Source organism: Melanostigma gelatinosum (genome assembly GCF_949748355.1).
Source record: "Melanostigma gelatinosum genome assembly, chromosome: 2".
Taxonomy (NCBI): Eukaryota; Metazoa; Chordata; class Actinopteri; order Perciformes; family Zoarcidae; genus Melanostigma; species Melanostigma gelatinosum.
Genome location: NC_136635.1, coordinates 717722 through 735078, shown reverse-complemented (window position 1 = coordinate 735078; position 17357 = coordinate 717722). Strand labels below are relative to the sequence as shown.

The window sequence follows — 17357 nt, the reverse complement described above, 5'->3', positions numbered from 1 at the left end:
GACGCAAAGTTACGTAACACCACAGAACTGAAACTTACCTTGGCAGAGAAAGAAAGTCGTTTGGAGATCAACCTTCGTAGAGTCCTTTCGGGTCTTGAAGATGTGATCCAGTGGTCTTCTGATAACAGAACAGTGAGCCTTCTAGTTGAAACTAAAAAGCGATTCCTGCGTAGCATGTGAAGCATTTTATCCTAAAAAATAAGTGGGCGTATCAATGACGTCAATGACCGTAGCGTTATTCTGCCAATGACTTCTTGGCGATATCCACAAGGGGCGTTACTACACTCTTGTCACAGGTCTGACCAAAACGTTTGTCCCACGCAGATTTGAGCAGTTGTAGTCGACATACACAGAAATAAGTTTTGGTTTCAAAACGGAGTTGTAACACAAACACGATCTCAGGGTGTTTCAGCATTGTTTGAGAAATTATCTCAGTCCTGAATACAACGCCTGAAAACAAATATCACGTGACTCTTCATGCATCCTGCCCAGACGTAAACAGGAAGTACAATGGCAGTTAAAACTGGAATACGCATGCGCATGGAATACACGAGGCTTCTGCTGACGACAAACTCTCTGTAAGTACTTGTAACAACTTTATTCCATTATTGCAAACCGAAATATTATTACCATACCATTAATATCATGTTATGATCATCATGTCAGGTCAGCATCGTTCCGTTACGTGTTTCTTCAGTTGTATTGTTCATGATACGGGTGCAATCACGTTAACGTTAAATAAACACACACGTATCCGTTGTATCACGTCACGTATCGTCATTAATGCATGTAGTTCATAGGTAGGTTCATTCATGTCCGAATTTGTTGTGTTTTTGCGGACGAAATCATGTAAACACGAACGTGCATTTAAATATGATTTAACGTTTACTGCTGTACGTCGCTGAATATAATGAAGGCTGACCAGCGGCCCGTTAACGTGAGATATAACGTTACTCTGGACGTTACTTTACGGACACTTAAGATAAGATAAGATAAGATAATCCTTTATTAGTCCCTCAGTGGGGAACTAAAGAACAAGCAGCTGTGACCGGACACAGTGCTTCATGTGAATCACGTTAACGTGAAATAAACACGCACGTATCCGTTGTATTACGTCACGTATTGTCATTAATGCATGTAGTTCATAGTTATGTACATTAACTGCTCCACGTGTGTTTGACAGCATTAGTTACTTGGCAGATTAAGGATATCAGACAAAATGTACTCAACTAATAAATTATGTGTTATTTCAGATGAAACTACCAGCAGTATATAAAGTCATTAAAGTGATGAACACATGCTTTTTTGTACTTTTACTTAAGTCAGACTTTGAGTAAGTAAGATTTGAATGCAGGAATTGTACTTAAAGAGTATTTACACCATGTGGTGGTATTAATACACACGTGTATGAATGAAGTATATTCTTTATATATTAATGTGAGAAACAGTCTGTCATTGGATACGGCTGAGATAGGTGACGTAGCGACACAGCAACAGAGGCGACTGTCACAGTCCCTGGTGTGTGTTATTTGACCTGTATTTGCATCTTAAAAATATACTTCATGTAGTATTCATCAAAACTGCAGCACTCCAGTGTCCAGCTTGCTGAGTTTCACAGACTACAGTGTAGCTGTCATGTTACATCCTTGCTTCATCCTACTGTCAATAATAATGATTACATGTTTAATATTCTCGATAGTGTCAGAGGCCCCCCTGATTTCCCTGGCTACGAGCATGAAGTCAGCCAGTGGACCTGTTCACAGCAGCAGAGGATCTGGATGAAGACAGAGCTGGAATCCATGGGTCTCTGGCCAGGCTCCTTTCCTGTGCGCAACCTCATGAAGATGGTGTCATTGTGGCGTCTCCCTCCCCAGCCAGAATGAATCCACAGCATCTCTGATCTACACTGGCTGCACCAACTCATCTGAAGGTTTCACAAGTAGATGGTAAATACATCCAACATTTAAACACATCTGTCATATTCACTGTGCTCATATCTGTTATAAACCATTGATTATGTTTTGTGATCCTTCTCTCCTTACAGCCGCCGCTGTAACTGTAAGGAGACCAGTGCCTGTTTCTCAGGAGCTCACGTGTCTGCTGCCAGAAGGAGCGGGTCGTCCAGCAACAGAGGCGACTGTCACAGTCCCTGGTGTGTGTTATTTGACCTGTATTTGCATCTTAAAAATATACTTCATGTAGTGTTCATCAAAACTCAGGCAGGTGTCCTTTCTCTAAACACTGACCTGATGCATCAAGTGGATATGTTTTGCTGAACATAATATTATGCATTGGTCCTCTACATCCTCTAGTCTAATGAGCAGACTTATAAACGCACTGTTACAACTCCTTCATAGTGTCATATTGCTTTTCGGAGAATTATGATGATAAGTTCATAGTAGATGCAAAAGTATACTGATGTACAATATATTATGTTGAACATTGTTGCTCCTGAATGGATCACAGCAACCCAATTATGTTCAACACAGCTCCATGTCCTTGGTCATGGTGGCCACAGCGCTTAAAAGAATACACTTCATAATTCTCACAATTCTGACCCTTTGCTTTTTTATTAACAGCATTTACTTGTACTTTTACTTCCAATGAACAGGTTATGATGTACATTTAATATCAGAAAATTACTTTTGATACTTAAGTACTTTTGTACTTAAGTACAATAAATATCAGATACTTTAAGACTTTTACTCAAGTAGTATTCTAATAGGTGACTTTTTACTTTTACTGGAGTAGTTTTCCAGTAAGGTATCTTTACTTTTACTCAAGTATAGCTTTTGAGTACTTTATACACCACTGTGAGTAAGTAAGATTTGAATGCAGGAATTTTACTTAAAGAGTATTTACACCATGTGGTCGTATTAATACATATTTGTTTACTGAAGTACAAGATGTGTAGACCTTCTTCATCACTGTTAAAAAAATGTGGGAACAGAAAGAGGTTTTTCACCAAAAACGTTCTGCCATCAACCGACAACCATGGGACCATGACTTCTTATCCCACATGAAGCATGACTTGAACCGTTCTGTCTCATGTTTAGGTGTTCTGCTTGTTGTCCTCGTGACTATGAATTGATACCAGTCATGATGAGGGTACGTATCACTCTTCGTTTTCTTATTTGGATAAAAATAAACAATATGTATGTATGAAACTGCTGTGTTACTAACACCTGAATGCATGTGTTTGAAGTGTGCCATGTTGCTTCACCTGCCTAGGTTACATAACAATGACACACACTGAATATTAACCCATTGAAAGACAAACACACGTGTATGAATGAAGTATATTCTTTATATATTAATGTGAGAAACAGTCTGTCATTGGATACGGCTGAGATAGGTGACGTAGCGACAGAGCAACAGAGGCGACTGTCACAGTCCCTGGTGTGTGTTATTTGACCTGTATTTGCATCTTAAAAATATACTTCATGTAGTATTCATCAAAACTGCAGCACTCCAGTGTCCAGCTTGCTGAGTTTCACAGACTACAGTGTAGCTGTCATGTTACAGCCTTGCTTCATCCTACTGTCAATAATAATGATTACATGTTTAATATTCTCGATAGTGTCAGAGGCCCCCCTGATTTCTCCTGAGACGTCTGCAGAGCCCGCTCAACTGTCACCAGCACAGAGAGATCAAAGTTAGTATTAGAAGGTTTTTCATGTCAAAAGATTAAATCAAGACGCAACCAGAATCGTACTAATTTGCTCCGTTTATTCTTGTCTGACTAGGTGAGCCATCACCCAGGACGTTAGCTGTCCCCACCCGTCCTCCTCCACAGCTCCCTGGCTACGAGCATGAAGTCAGCCAGTGGACCTGTTCACAGCAGCAGAGGATCTGGATGAAGACAGAGCTGGAATCCACGGGTCTCTGGCCAGGCTCCTTTCCTGTGCGCAACCTCATGAAAATGGTGTCATTGTGGCGTCTCCCTCCCCAGCCAGAATGAATCGACAGCATCTCTGATCTTCCTCCTCCAAAGTACTTTCAGCGGACATTCTCGGCCGCGCAGGCCGGAGTCCCGCCGGCACCCCGACGTGCATGCACCCCGACGTGCATATTGCGAGGGCCCGCTCATCGCTGCTCGCAGCTTTAATTATTCTTATTAGGGCCCGAGCACCGACGTAGTCGGAGCGGAGGACCTATTGAATTTCGAATGTTTATTAGGGCCCGAGCACCGACGTAGTCGGAGCGGAGGACCTATTGAAACCGTAATGTTTATTATTAGGGCCCGAGCACCGACGTAGTCGGAGCGGAGGACCTATTGAAACCGTAATGTTTATTATTAGGGCCCGAGCACCGACGTAGTCGGAGCGGAGGACCTATTGAAACCGTAATGTTTATTATTATTATTATTATTATTATTCTTATTCTTAGTCTTTCGTCGCAAAAAGGAGGTGCTTGGGATATTGGGAATGTTGTGAAATTTGGCACGCAAGCCAGAATTTGCGAAAATTGCAGTCTGATTGGGGTGTCCAGCTGCGGTATGAAATATTGGCTCGCTAGCGCCCCCTATTGAGTAGCCCCGACATCAGGTTTCACCCAGCTGTATGAAAGTTGGTAGGTATGTGGAACGTGATGAGACGCACAAAACATCCTCTTGGACGTTTTCTCTAAACCAAACAGGAAGTCGGCCATTTTTACTGTTATGACGTTTTTTGACCGTTTCAAGGCGTCATACTTTAACGAACTCCTCCGAGAGATTTGACCCGATTGACTTCAGATTCGGCTAGTCTGCTCTTGAGACCTTGGCAGTGAAAAGTTACTCAAAGATCAAAAAGTTATCGAACTATGTGGCCGTGGCGTGGCGTCAAAGAAACACCATTCGCCACGAAACAGGAAGTTGTTGTAACTCGGCCGTACATTGTCGAATCTGCTCAAAATCTCTCATATGTCATAACATCCTGACCCGGAACACATCTATATGATCATTTAGAATCATAGTGATAGCGCCACCTAGTGGCAACCGGAAGTTGTACGCTGCGTACTCTGACATCCTGCTCCTCACAGATTAATCAGATCTCTCTCAAATGTTGTCAAACAAGCCTTAAGACCTTGATAATGCTTCGTTGTGAAGATTGTAAGAAGTTACTGAAGGGCGGCGACGTGGCGGCTCGGCGAATTTCGATCCTTCGCCATGAACGAATAAACTGATGTAACTCGACTCCACATCATCAGATCTTTGCCAGATTTCACGTGTTTGATTAGACTCCAGGCCTGAAGACATATCCAGGCCAATTTTGAATCATAGTCATAGCGCCACCTACTGGTAACAGGAAGTTAAAGTCTTTATACTTTGGCTTGTTTCTCTTAGTAGGTAAATCAAATCAATATCAAATTTCTTCCACACAAATACAAGAAGTTCATAATGCCAGATCATGAAGCTTTTGATGTTTCGTCGAACGCCGTTGCCGTGGCGATGCAGTCTTCGCCGTTAACAACGAAGGTCATTTTGACAGGCTAAAAATGCTCGAAACATAAGCAAACTTGGCATACACATTTAAAGACCAAAATATAGTTGTATAATATGATTTTATTGGTTCAGAGTGGCAAATCGGCTCAATAGCGCCCCCTACAAAATTTCAACGAAGCAGCCCTCGCAGTACGTTTGACCTAGATGTATGAAATGTGGTAGGAACATGTATCACATATGGACTTAAATAAAAGTATATTGGGGCCATGCTCTGAACCTGCATGCAGTGTCTGACGGTTACGGAACTGAATGACAGCATCAACCAGAGTCCTCGCGGCGTCCGACGGTCGCGGACGTTCTCGGCCGCGCAGGCCGGAGTCCCGCCGGCACCCCGACGTGCATGTACCCCGACGTGCATATTGCGAGGGCCCGCTCATCGCTGCTCGCAGCTTTAATTATTCTTCTTATTTTACCACTTTCATGGCAAAAAGGAGGTGCTTGGGATATTGGGAATGTTGTGAAATTTGGCACGCAAGCCAGAATGTGCGAAAATTGCAGTCTGATTGGGGTGTCCAGCTGCGGTATGAAATATTGGCTCGCTAGCGCCCCCTATTGAGTAGCCCCAACATCAGGATTCACCCAGCTGTATGAAATTTGGTAGGTATGTGGAACGTGATGAGACGCACAAAAAATCCTCTTGGCCGTTTTCTCTAAACCAAACAGGAAGTCGGCCATTTTTGCATTTATGACGTTTTTTGACCGTTTCAAGGCGTCATACTTTAACGAACTCCTCCCAGAGATTTGACCCGATTGACTTCAGATTCGGCAAGTCTGCTCTTGAGACCTTGACAGTGAAAAGTTACTCAAAGATCAAAAAGTTATCGAACTATGTGGCCGTGGCGTGGCGTCAAAGAAACACCATTCGCCACGAAACAGGAAGTTGTTGTAACTCGGCCGTACATTGTCGAATCTGCTCCAAATCTCTCATATGTCATAACATCCTGACCCGGAACACATCTATATGATAATTTAGAATCATAGTGATAGCGCCACCTAGTGGCAACCGGAAGTTGTACGCTGCGTACTTTGACATCCTGCTCCTCACAGATTAATCAGATCCCTCTCAAATGTTGTCATACAAGCCTTAAGACCTTGATAATGCTTCGTTGTGAAGATTGTAAGAAGTTACTGAAGGGCGGCGACGTGGCGGCTCGGCGAATTTCGATCCCTCGCCATGAACGAATAAACTGATGTAACTCGACTCCACATCATCAGATCTTTACCAGATGTCACGTGTTTGATTAGACTCCAGGCCTGAAGAGATCTGCAGGCCAATTTTGAATCATAGTCATAGCGCCACCTACTGGTAACAGGAAGTTAAAGTCTTTATACTTTGGCTTGTTTCTCTTAGTAGGTTAATCAAATCAATATCAAATTTGTTCCACACAAATACAAGAAGTTCATAATGCCAGATCATGAAGCTTTTGATGTTTCGTCGAACGCCGTTGCCGTGGCGATGCAGTCTTCGCCGTTAACAACGAAGGTCATTTTGAGAGGCTAAAAATGCTCGAAACATAAGCAAACTTGGCAAGTAGATTACAAGGCCGAAATGTAGTTACAGAATCTGATTTTATTGGTTCAGAGTGCCAAATCGGCTCAATAGCGCCCCCTACAAAATTTCGACGAAGCAGCCCTCGCAGTACGTTTGACCTAGATGTATGAAATGTGGTAGGAACATGTATCGCATATGGACTTCAATAAAAGTCTCTTGGGGCTATGCTCTAAACCCAACCGGAAGTCAGCCATTTTGCATTTTTTATGAATTTCTCATGTCGTTTTTGTCATTTCCAGCCGCTGCACTTTAACGAACTCCTCCTAGGGAATTCATCAGATCAACTTCAAATTTGGTCGGTACAGTCTAAAGACCTTTGTGATGAAAAGTTACTCAAAGCTTGTTGTTTCGTGAAAAGCTGTTGCCGTGGCGACGGAATTTCGATCCTTCGCCATGAACGAATAAACTGATGTAACTCGACTCCACATCATCAGATCGTTACCAGATTTCACGTGTTTGATTAGACTCCAGGCCTGAAGACATATGCAGGCCAATTTTGAATCATAGTCATAGCGCCACCTACTGGTAACAGGAAGTTAAAGTCTTGATACTTTGGCTTGTTTCTCATAGTAGGTAAATCAAATCAATATCAAATTTGTTCCACACAAATAGTTCATAATGCCAGATCATGAAGCTTTTGATGTTTCGTCGAACGCCGTTGCCGTGGCGATGCAGTCTTCGCCGTTAACAACGAAGGTCATTTTGAGAGGCTACAAATGCTCGAAACATAAGAAAACTTGGCAAGTAGATTACAAGGCCGAAATGTAGTTAGGGAATATGATGTTATTGGTTCAGAGTGGCAAATCGGCTCAATAGCGCCCCCTACAAAATTTCAACGAAGCAGCCCTCGCAGTACGTTTCACCTAGATGTATGCAATTTTGTAGGAGCATGTATCACATATGGACTTAAATAAAAGTATTTTGGGGCCATACTCTAAACCTGCATGCAGTGTCTGACGGTCACAGAACTGAATGGCAGCATCGGCCAGAGTCCTCGCGGCGTCCGACGGTCGCGGACGTTCTCGGCCGCGCAGGCCGGAGTCCCGCCGGCACCCCGACGTGCATATTGCGAGGGCCCGCCCATCGCTGCTCGCAGCTTTAATTATTATTATTATTATTATTATTCTTATTATTATTTTACCAGTTTGATGGCAAAAAGGAGGTGCTTGGGATATTGGGAAGTCTGTGAAATTTGGCACGCAGGCCAGAATTTGCGAAAATTGCAGTCTGATTGGGGTGTCCAGCTGCGGTATGAAATATTGGCTCGCTAGCGCCCCCTATTGAGTAGTCCCAACATCAGGATTCGCCCAGCTGTATGAAATTTGGTAGGTATGTGGAACGTGATGAGACGCACAAAAAATCCTCTTGGCCGTTTTCTCTAAACCAAACAGGAAGTCGGCCATTTTTGCTTTTATGACGTTTTTTGACCGTTTCAAGGCGTCATACTTTAACGAACTCCTCCCAGAGATTTGACCCGATTGACTTCAGATTCGGCGAGTCTGCTCTTGAGACCTTGGCAGTGAAAAGTTACTCAAAGATCAAAAAGTTATCGAACTATGTGGCCGTGGCGTGGCGTCAAAGAAACACCATTCGCCACGAAACAGGAAGTTGTTGTAACTTGGCCGTACATTGTCGAATCTGCTCCAAATCTCTCATATTTCATAACATCCTGACCCGGAACACATCTATATGATAATTTAGAATCATAGTGATAGCGCCACCTAGTGGCAACCGGAAGTTGTAGGCTGCGTACTTTGACATCCTGCTCCTCACAGATTAATCAGATCCCTCTCAAATGTTGTCAAACAAGCCTTAAGACCTTGATAATGCTTCGTTGTGAAGATTGTAAGAAGTTACTGAAGGGCGGCGACGTGGCGGCTCGGCGAATTTCGATCCTTCGCCATGAACGAATAAACTGATGTATCTCGACTCCACATCATCAGATCTTTCCCAGATTTCACGTGTTTGATTAGACTCCAGGCCTGAAGACATCTGCAGGCCAATTTTGAATCATAGTCATAGCGCCACCTACTGGTAACAGGAAGTTAAAGTCTTTATACTTTGGCTTGTTTCTCTTAGTAGGTAAATCAAATCAATATCAAATTTGTTCCACACAAATAGAAGAAGTTCATAATGCCAGATCATGAAGCTTTTGATGTTTCGTCGAACGCCGTTGCCGTGGCGATGCAGTCTTCGCCTTTAACAACGAAGGTCATTTTGAGAGGCTAAAAATGCTCGAAACATAAGCAAACTTGGCAAGTAGATTCCAAGGCCGAAATGTAGTTACGGAATATGATTTTATTGGTTCAGAGTGCCAAATCGGCTCAATAGCGCCCCCTACAAAATTTCGACGAAGCAGCCCTCGCAGTACGTTTGACCTAGATGTATGAAATGTGGTAGGAACATGTATCGCATATGGACTTCAATAAAAGTCTCTTGGGGCTATGCTCTAAACCCAACCGGAAGTCAGCCATTTTGCATTTTTTATGAATTTCTCATGTCGTTTTTGTCATTTCCAGCCGCTGCACTTTAACGAACTCCTCCTAGGGAATTCATCAGATCAACTTCAAATTTGGTCGGTACAGTCTAAAGACCTTTGTGATGAAAAGTTACTCAAAGCTTGTTGTTTCGTGAAAAGCTGTTGCCGTGGCGACGGAATTTCGATCCTTCGCCATAAACGAATAAACTGATGTAACTCGACTCCACATCATCAGATCTTTACCAGATTTCACGTGTTTGATTAGACTCCAGGCCTGAAGACATATGCAGGCCAATTTTGAATCATAGTCATAGCGCCACCTACTGGTAACAGGAAGTTAAAGTCTTGATACTTTGGCTTGTTTCTCTTAGTAGGTAAATCAAATCAATATCAAATTTGTTCCACACAAATAGTTCATAATGCCAGATCATGAAGCTTTTGATGTTTCGTGGAACGCCGTTGCCGTGGCGATGCAGTCTTCGCCGTTAACAACGAAGGTAATTTTGAGAGGCTAAAAATGCTCGAAACATAAGCAAACTTGGCATACACATTTAAATCCCAAAATGTAGTTGTATAATATGATTTTATTGGTTCAGAGTGGCAAATCGGCTCAATAGCGCCCCCTACAAAATTTCAACGAAGCAGCCCTCGCAGTACGTTTCACCTAGATGTATGAAATTTGGTAGGAACATGTATCACATATGGACTTAAATAAAAGTATATTGGGGCCATGCTCTGAACGTGCATGCAGTGTCTGACGGTCATGGAACTGAATGACAGCATCAACCAGAGTCCTCGCGCCGTCCGACGTTCGCGGACGTTCTCGGCCGCGCAGGCCGGAGTCCCGCCGGCACCCCGACGTGCATATTGCGAGGGCCCGCCCATCGCTGCTCGCAGCTTTAATTATTCTTATTTTTAGTGTTTCGTCGCAAAAAGGAGGTGCTTGGGATATTGGGAATGTTGTGAAATTTGGCACGCAAGCCAGAATTTGCGAAAATTGCAGTCTGATTGGGGTGTCCAGCTGCAGTATGAAATATTGGCTCGCTAGCGCCCCCTATTGAGTAGCCCCAACATCAGGATTCACCCAGCTGTATGAAAGTTGGTAGTTATGTGGAACGTGATGAGACGCACCAAAAATCCTCTTGGCCGTTTTCTCTAAACCAAACAGGAAGTCGGCCATTTTTGCTTTTATGACGTTTTTTGACCGTTTCAAGGCGTCATACTTTAACGAACTCCTCCCAGAGATTTGACCCGATTGACTTCAGATTCGGCGAGTCTGCTCTTGAGACCTTGGCAGTGAAAAGTTACTCAAAGATCAAAAAGTTATCGAACTATGTGGCCGTGGCGTGGCGTCAAAGAAACACCATTCGCCACGAAACAGGAAGTTGTTGTAACTTGGCCGTACATTGTCGAATCTGCTCCAAATCTCTCATATGTCATAACATCCTGACCCGGAACACATCTATATGATAATTTAGAATCATAGTGATAGCGCCACCTAGTGGCAACCGGAAGTTGTAGGCTGCGTACTTTGACATCCTGCTCCTCACAGATTAATCAGATCCCTCTCAAATGTTGTCAAACAAGCCTTAGGACCTTGATAATGCTTCGTTGTGAAGATTGTAAGAAGTTACTGAAGGGCGGCGACGTGGCGGCTCGGCGAATTTCGATCCTTCGCCATGAACGAATAAACTGATGTATCTCGACTCCACATCATCAGATCTTTCCCAGATTTCACGTGTTTGATTAGACTCCAGGCCAGAAGACATCTGCAGGCCAATTTTGAATCATAGTCATAGCGCCACCTACTGGTAACAGGAAGTTAAAGTCTTGATACTTTGGCTTGTTTCTCTCAGTAGGTAAATCAAATCAATATCAAATTTGTTCCACACAAATACAAGAAGTTCATAATGCCAGATCATGAAGTTTTTGATGTTTCGTCGAACGCCGTTGCCGTGGCGATGCAGTCTTCGCCGTTAACAACGAAGGTCATTTTGACAGGCTAAAAATGCTCGAAACATAAGCAAACTTGGCAAGTAGATTACAAGGCCGAAATGTAGTTAGGGAATATGATTTTATTGGTTCAGAGTGGCAAATCGGCTCAATAGCGCCCCCTACAAAATTTCGACGAAGCAGCCCTCGCAGTACGTTTGACCTAGATGTATGAAATTTGGTGGGAACATGTATCACATATGGACTTAAATAAAAGTATATTGGGGCCATGCTCTAAACCTGCATGCAGTGTCTGACGGTCACAGAACTAAATGGCAGCATCAGCCAGAGTCCTCGCGCCGTCCGACGGTCGCGGACGTTCTCGGCCGCGCAGGCCGGAGTCCCGCCGGCACCCCGACGTGCATATTGCGAGGGCCCGCCCATCGCTGCTCGCAGCTTTAATTATTCTTATTCTTATTCTTCCACTTTCATGGCAAAAAGGAGGTGCTTGGGATATTGGGAAGTTTGTGAAATTTGGCAAGCAAGCCAGAATTTGCGAAAATTGCAGTCTGATTGGGGTGCCCAGCTGCGGTACGAAATATTGGCTCGCTAGCGCCCCCTATTGAGTAGCCCCAACATCAGGTTTCACCCAGCTGTATGAAAGTTGGTAGGTATGTGGAACGTGATGAGACGCACAAAAAATCCTCTTGGCCGTTTTCTCTAAACCAAACAGGAAGTCGGCCATTTTTGCTTTTATGACGTTTTTTGACCGTTTCAAGGCGTCATACTTTAACGAACTCCTCCCAGAGATTTGACCCGATTGACTTCAGATTCGGCTAGTCTGCTCTTGAGACCTTGACAGTGAAAAGTTACTCAAAGATCAAAAAGTTATCAAACTATGTGGCCGTGGCGTGGCGTCAAAGAAACACCATTCGCCACGAAACAGGAAGTTGTTGTAACTCGGCCGTACATTGTCGAATCTGCTCAAAATCTCTCATATGTCATAACATCCTGACCCGGAACACATCTATATGATAATTTAGAATCATAGTGATAGCGCCACCTAGTGGCAACCGGAAGTTGTACGCTGCGTACTTTGACATCCTGCTCCTCACAGATTAATCAGATCCCTCTCAAATGTTGTGAGAGAAGTCTTAAGACCTTGATAATGCTTCGTTGTGAAGATTGTAAGAAGTTACTGAAGGGCGGCGACGTGGCGGCTCGGCGAATTTCGATCCTTCGCCATGAACGAATAAACTGATGTATCTCGACTCCACATCATCAGATCTTTACCAGATTTCACATGCTTGATTAGACTCCAGGCCTGAAGACATCTGCAGGCCAATTTCGAATCATAGTCATAGCGCCACCTACTGGTAACAGGAAGTTAAAGTCTTTATACTTTGGCTTGTTTCTCTTAGTAGGTAAATCAAATCAATATCAAATTTGTTCCACACAAATATAAGAAGTTCATAATACCAGATCATGAAGCTTTTGATGTTTCGTCGAATGCCGTTGCCGTGGCGATGCAGTCTTCGCCGTGAACAACGAAGGTCATTTTGAGAGGCTAAAAATGCTCGAAACATAAGCAAACTTGGCAAGTAGATTACAAGGCCGAAATGTAGTTATAGAATATGATTTTATTGGTTCAGAGTGGCAAATCGGCTCAATAGCGCCCCCTACAAAATTTCAACGAAGCAGCCCTCGCAGTACGTTTGGCCTAGATGTATGAAATGTGGTAGGAACATGTATCGCATATGGACTTCAATAAAAGTCTCTTGGGGCTATGCTCTAAACCCAACCGGAAGTCAGCCATTTTGCATTTTTTATGAATTTCTCATGTCGTTTTTGTCATTTCCAGGCGCTGCACTTTAACGAACTCCTCCTAGGGAATTCATCAGATCAACTTCAAATTTGGTCGGTACAGTCTAAAGACCTTTGTGATGAAAAGTTACTCAAAGCTTGTTGTTTCGTGAAAAGCTGTTGCCGTGGCGACGGAATTTCGATCCTTCGCCATAAACGAATAAACTGATGTAACTCGACTCCACATCATCAGATCTTTACCAGATTTCACGTGTTTGATTAGACTCCAGGCCTGAAGACATATGCAGGCCAATTTTGAATCATAGTCATAGCGCCACCTACTGGTAACAGGAAGTTAAAGTCTTGATACTTTGGCTTGTTTCTCTTAGTAGGTAAATCAAATCAATATGAAATTTGTTCCACACAAATAGTTCATAATGCCAGATCATGAAGCTTTTGATGTTTCGTCGAACGCCGTTGCCGTGGCGATGCAGTCTTCGCCGTTAACAACGAAGGTCATTTTGAGAGGCTAAAAATGCTCGAAACATAAGCAAACTTGGCATACACATTTAAAGCCCAAAATGTAGTTGTATAATATGATGTTATTGGTTCAGAGTGGCAAATCGGCTCAATAGCGCCCCCTACAAAATTTCAACGAAGCAGCCCTCGCAGTACGTTTCACCTAGATGTATGAAATTTGGTAGGAACATGTATCACATATGGACTTAAATAAAAGTATATTGGGGCCATGCTCTGAACCTGCATGCAGTGTCTGACGGTCACGGAACTGAATGACAGCATCAACCAGAGTCCTCGCGCCGTCCGACGGTCGCGGACGTTCTCGGCCGCGCAGGCCGGAGTCCCGCCGCCACCCCGACGTGCATGCACCCCGACGTGCATATTGCGAGGGCCCGCCCATCGCTGCTCGCAGCTTTAATTAGGGCCCGAGCACCGACGTAGTCGGAGCGGAGGACCTATTGAATTTCGAATGTTTATTAGGGCCCGAGCACCGACGTAGTCGGAGCGGAGGACCTATTGAAACCGTAATGTTTATTATTATTAGGGCCCGAGCACCGACGTAGTCGGAGCGGAGGACCTATTGAATTTCGAATGTTTATTAGGGCCCGAGCACCGACGTAGTCGGAGCGGAGGACCTATTGAATTTCGAATGTTTATTCTTCTTCTTATTATTATTAGGGCCCGAGCACCGACGTAGTCGGAGCGGAGGACCTATTGAAACCGCTATGTTTATTATTCTTATTATTTTATGTGTTTCGTCGCAAAAAGGAGGTGCTTGGGATATTGGGAAGTTTGTGAAATTTGGCACGCAAGCCAGAATTTGCGAAAATTGCAGTCTGATTGGGGTGTCCAGCTGCGGTATGAAATATTGGCTCGCTAGCGCCCCCTATTGAGTAGCCCCGACATCAGGTTTCACCCAGCTGTATGAAAGTTGGTAGGTATGTGGAACGTGATGAGACGCACAAAAAATCCTCTTGGACGTTTTCTCTAAACCAAACAGGAAGTCGGCCATTTTTACTTTTATGACGTTTTTTGACCGTTTCAAGGCGTCATACTTTAACGAACTCCTCCCAGAGATTTGAGCCGATTGACTTCAGATTCGGCTAGTCTGCTCTTGAGACCTTGGCAGTGAAAAGTTACTCAAAGATCAAAAAGTTGTCGAACTATGTGGCCGTGGCGTGGCGTCAAAGAAACACCATTCGCCACGAAACAGGAAGTTGTTGTAACTCGGCCGTACATTGTCGAATCTGCTCAAAGTCTCTCATATGTCATAACATCCTGACCCGGAACACATCTATATGATAATTTTGAATCAAACTGATAGCGCCACCTAGTGGCAACCGGAAGTTGTACGCTGCGTACTTTGACATCCTGCTCCTAACAGATTAATCAGATCCCTCTCAAATGTTGTCATACAAGCCTTAAGACCTTGATAATGCTTCATTGTGAAAATTGTAAGAAGTTACTGAAGGGCGGCGACGTGGCGGCTCGGCGAATTTCGATCCTTCGCCATGAACGAATAAACTGATGTATCTCGACTCCACATCATCAGATCTTTACCAGATTTCACATGCTTGATTAGACTCCAGGCCTGAAGACATCTGCAGGCCAATTTCGAATCATAGTCATAGCGCCACCTACTGGTAACAGGAAGTTAAAGTCTTTATACTTTGGCTTGTTTCTCTTAGTAGGTAAATCAAATCAATATCAAATTTGTTCCACACAAATACAAGAAGTTCATAATGCCAGATCATGAAGCTTTTGATGTTTCGTCGAACGCCGTTGCCGTGGCGATGCAGTCTTCGCCGTGAACAACGAAGGTCATTTTGAGAGGCTAAAAATGCTCGAAACATAAGCAAACTTGGCAAGTAGATTACAAGGCCGAAATGTAGTTACAGAATCTGATTTTATTGGTTCAGAGTGGCAAATCGGCTCAATAGCGCCCCCTACAAAATTTCGACGAAGCAGCCCTCGCAGTACGTTTGACCTAGATGTATGAAATGTGGTAGGAACATGTATCGCATATGGACTTCAATAAAAGTCTCTTGGGGCTATGCTCTAAACCCAACCGGAAGTCAGCCATTTTGCATTTTTTATGAATTTCTCATGTCGTTTTTGTCATTTCCAGGCGCTGCACTTTAACGAACTCCTCCTAGGGAATTCATCAGATCAACTTCAAATTTGGTCGGTACAGTCTAAAGACCTTTGTGATGAAAAGTTACTCAAAGCTTGTTGTTTCGTGAAAAGCCGTTGCCGTGGCGACGCATTCATCGCCGTTAACAACGAAGGTCATTTTGAGAGGCTAAAAATGCTCGAAACATAGCCTAACTTGGCAAGTAGATTACAAGGCCAAAATGTAGTTATGGAATATGATTTTATTGGTTCAGAGTGGCAAATCGGCTCAATAGCGCCCCCTACAAAATTTCAACGAAGCAGCCCTCGCAGTACGTTTCACCTAGATGTATGAAATTTGGTGGGAACATGTATCACATATGGACTTAAATAAAAGTATATTGGGGCCATGCTCTAAACCTGCATGCAGTGTCTGACGGTCACAGAACTAAATGGCAGCATCAGCCAGAGTCCTCGCGCCGTCCGACGGTCGCAGATGTGACGGTCGCAGATGTTCTCGGCCGCGCAGGCCGGAGTCCCGCCGGCACCCCGACGTGCATATTGCGAGGGCCCGCTCATCGCTGCTCGCAGCTTTAATTATTATTATTCTTATTATTATTTTATGTGTTTCGTCGCAAAAAGGAGGTGCTTGGGATATTGGGAAGTTTGTGAAATTTGGCAAGCAAGCCAGAATTTGCGAAAATTGCAGTCTGATTGGGGTGCCCAGCTGCGGTATGAAATATTGGCTCGCTAGCGCCCCCTATTGAGTAGCCCCAACATCAGGTTTCACCCAGCTGTATGAAAGTTGGTAGGTATGTGGAACGTGATGAGACGCACAAAAAATCCTCTTGGCCGTTTTCTCTAAACCAAACAGGAAGTCGGCCATTTTTGCTTTTATGACGTTTTTTGACCGTTTCAAGGCGTCATACTTTAACGAACTCCTCCCAGAGATTTGACCCGATTGACTTCAGATTCGGCGAGTCTGCTCTGGAGACCTTGGCAGTGAAAAGTTACTCAAAGATCAAAAAGTTATCGAACTATGTGGCCGTGGCGTGGCGTCAAAGAAACACCATTCGCCACGAAACAGGAAGTTGTTGTAACTCGGCCGTACATTATCGAATCTGCTCCAAATCTCTCATATGTCATAACATCCTGACCCGGAACACATCTATATGATAATTTAGAATCATAGTGATAGCGCCACCTAGTGGCAACCGGAAGTTGTAGGCTGCGTACTTTGACATCCTGCTCCTCACAGATTAATCAGATCCCTCTCAAATGTTGTCAAACAAGCCTTAAGACCTTGATAATGCTTCGTTGTGAAGATTGTAAGAAGTTACTGAAGGGCGGCGACGTGGCGGCTCGGCGAATTTCGATCCTTCGCCATGAACGAATAAACTGATGTATCTCGACTCCACATCATCAGATCTTTCCCAGATTTCACGTGTTTGATTAGACTCCAGGCCTGAAGACAT

At 43.9% G+C, this 17357-nt stretch overlaps 1 protein-coding gene across 1 annotated transcript in view; it reads left to right on the top strand.

Annotated features, from left to right (window-relative positions):
- Nucleotides 1-659: 659 nt before the first annotated feature.
- The window catches only part of cers3a (ceramide synthase 3a), a gene marked incomplete at both ends in the record, with an annotated part of 57418 nt that continues 40720 nt past the window's right edge, over nucleotides 660-17357 (top strand). The window contains one exon of the mRNA XM_079285849.1: nucleotides 660-666. Coding sequence (XP_079141975.1) covers nucleotides 660-666 — 7 coding nt within the window. The remainder of the gene's footprint in view (nucleotides 667-17357) is intronic.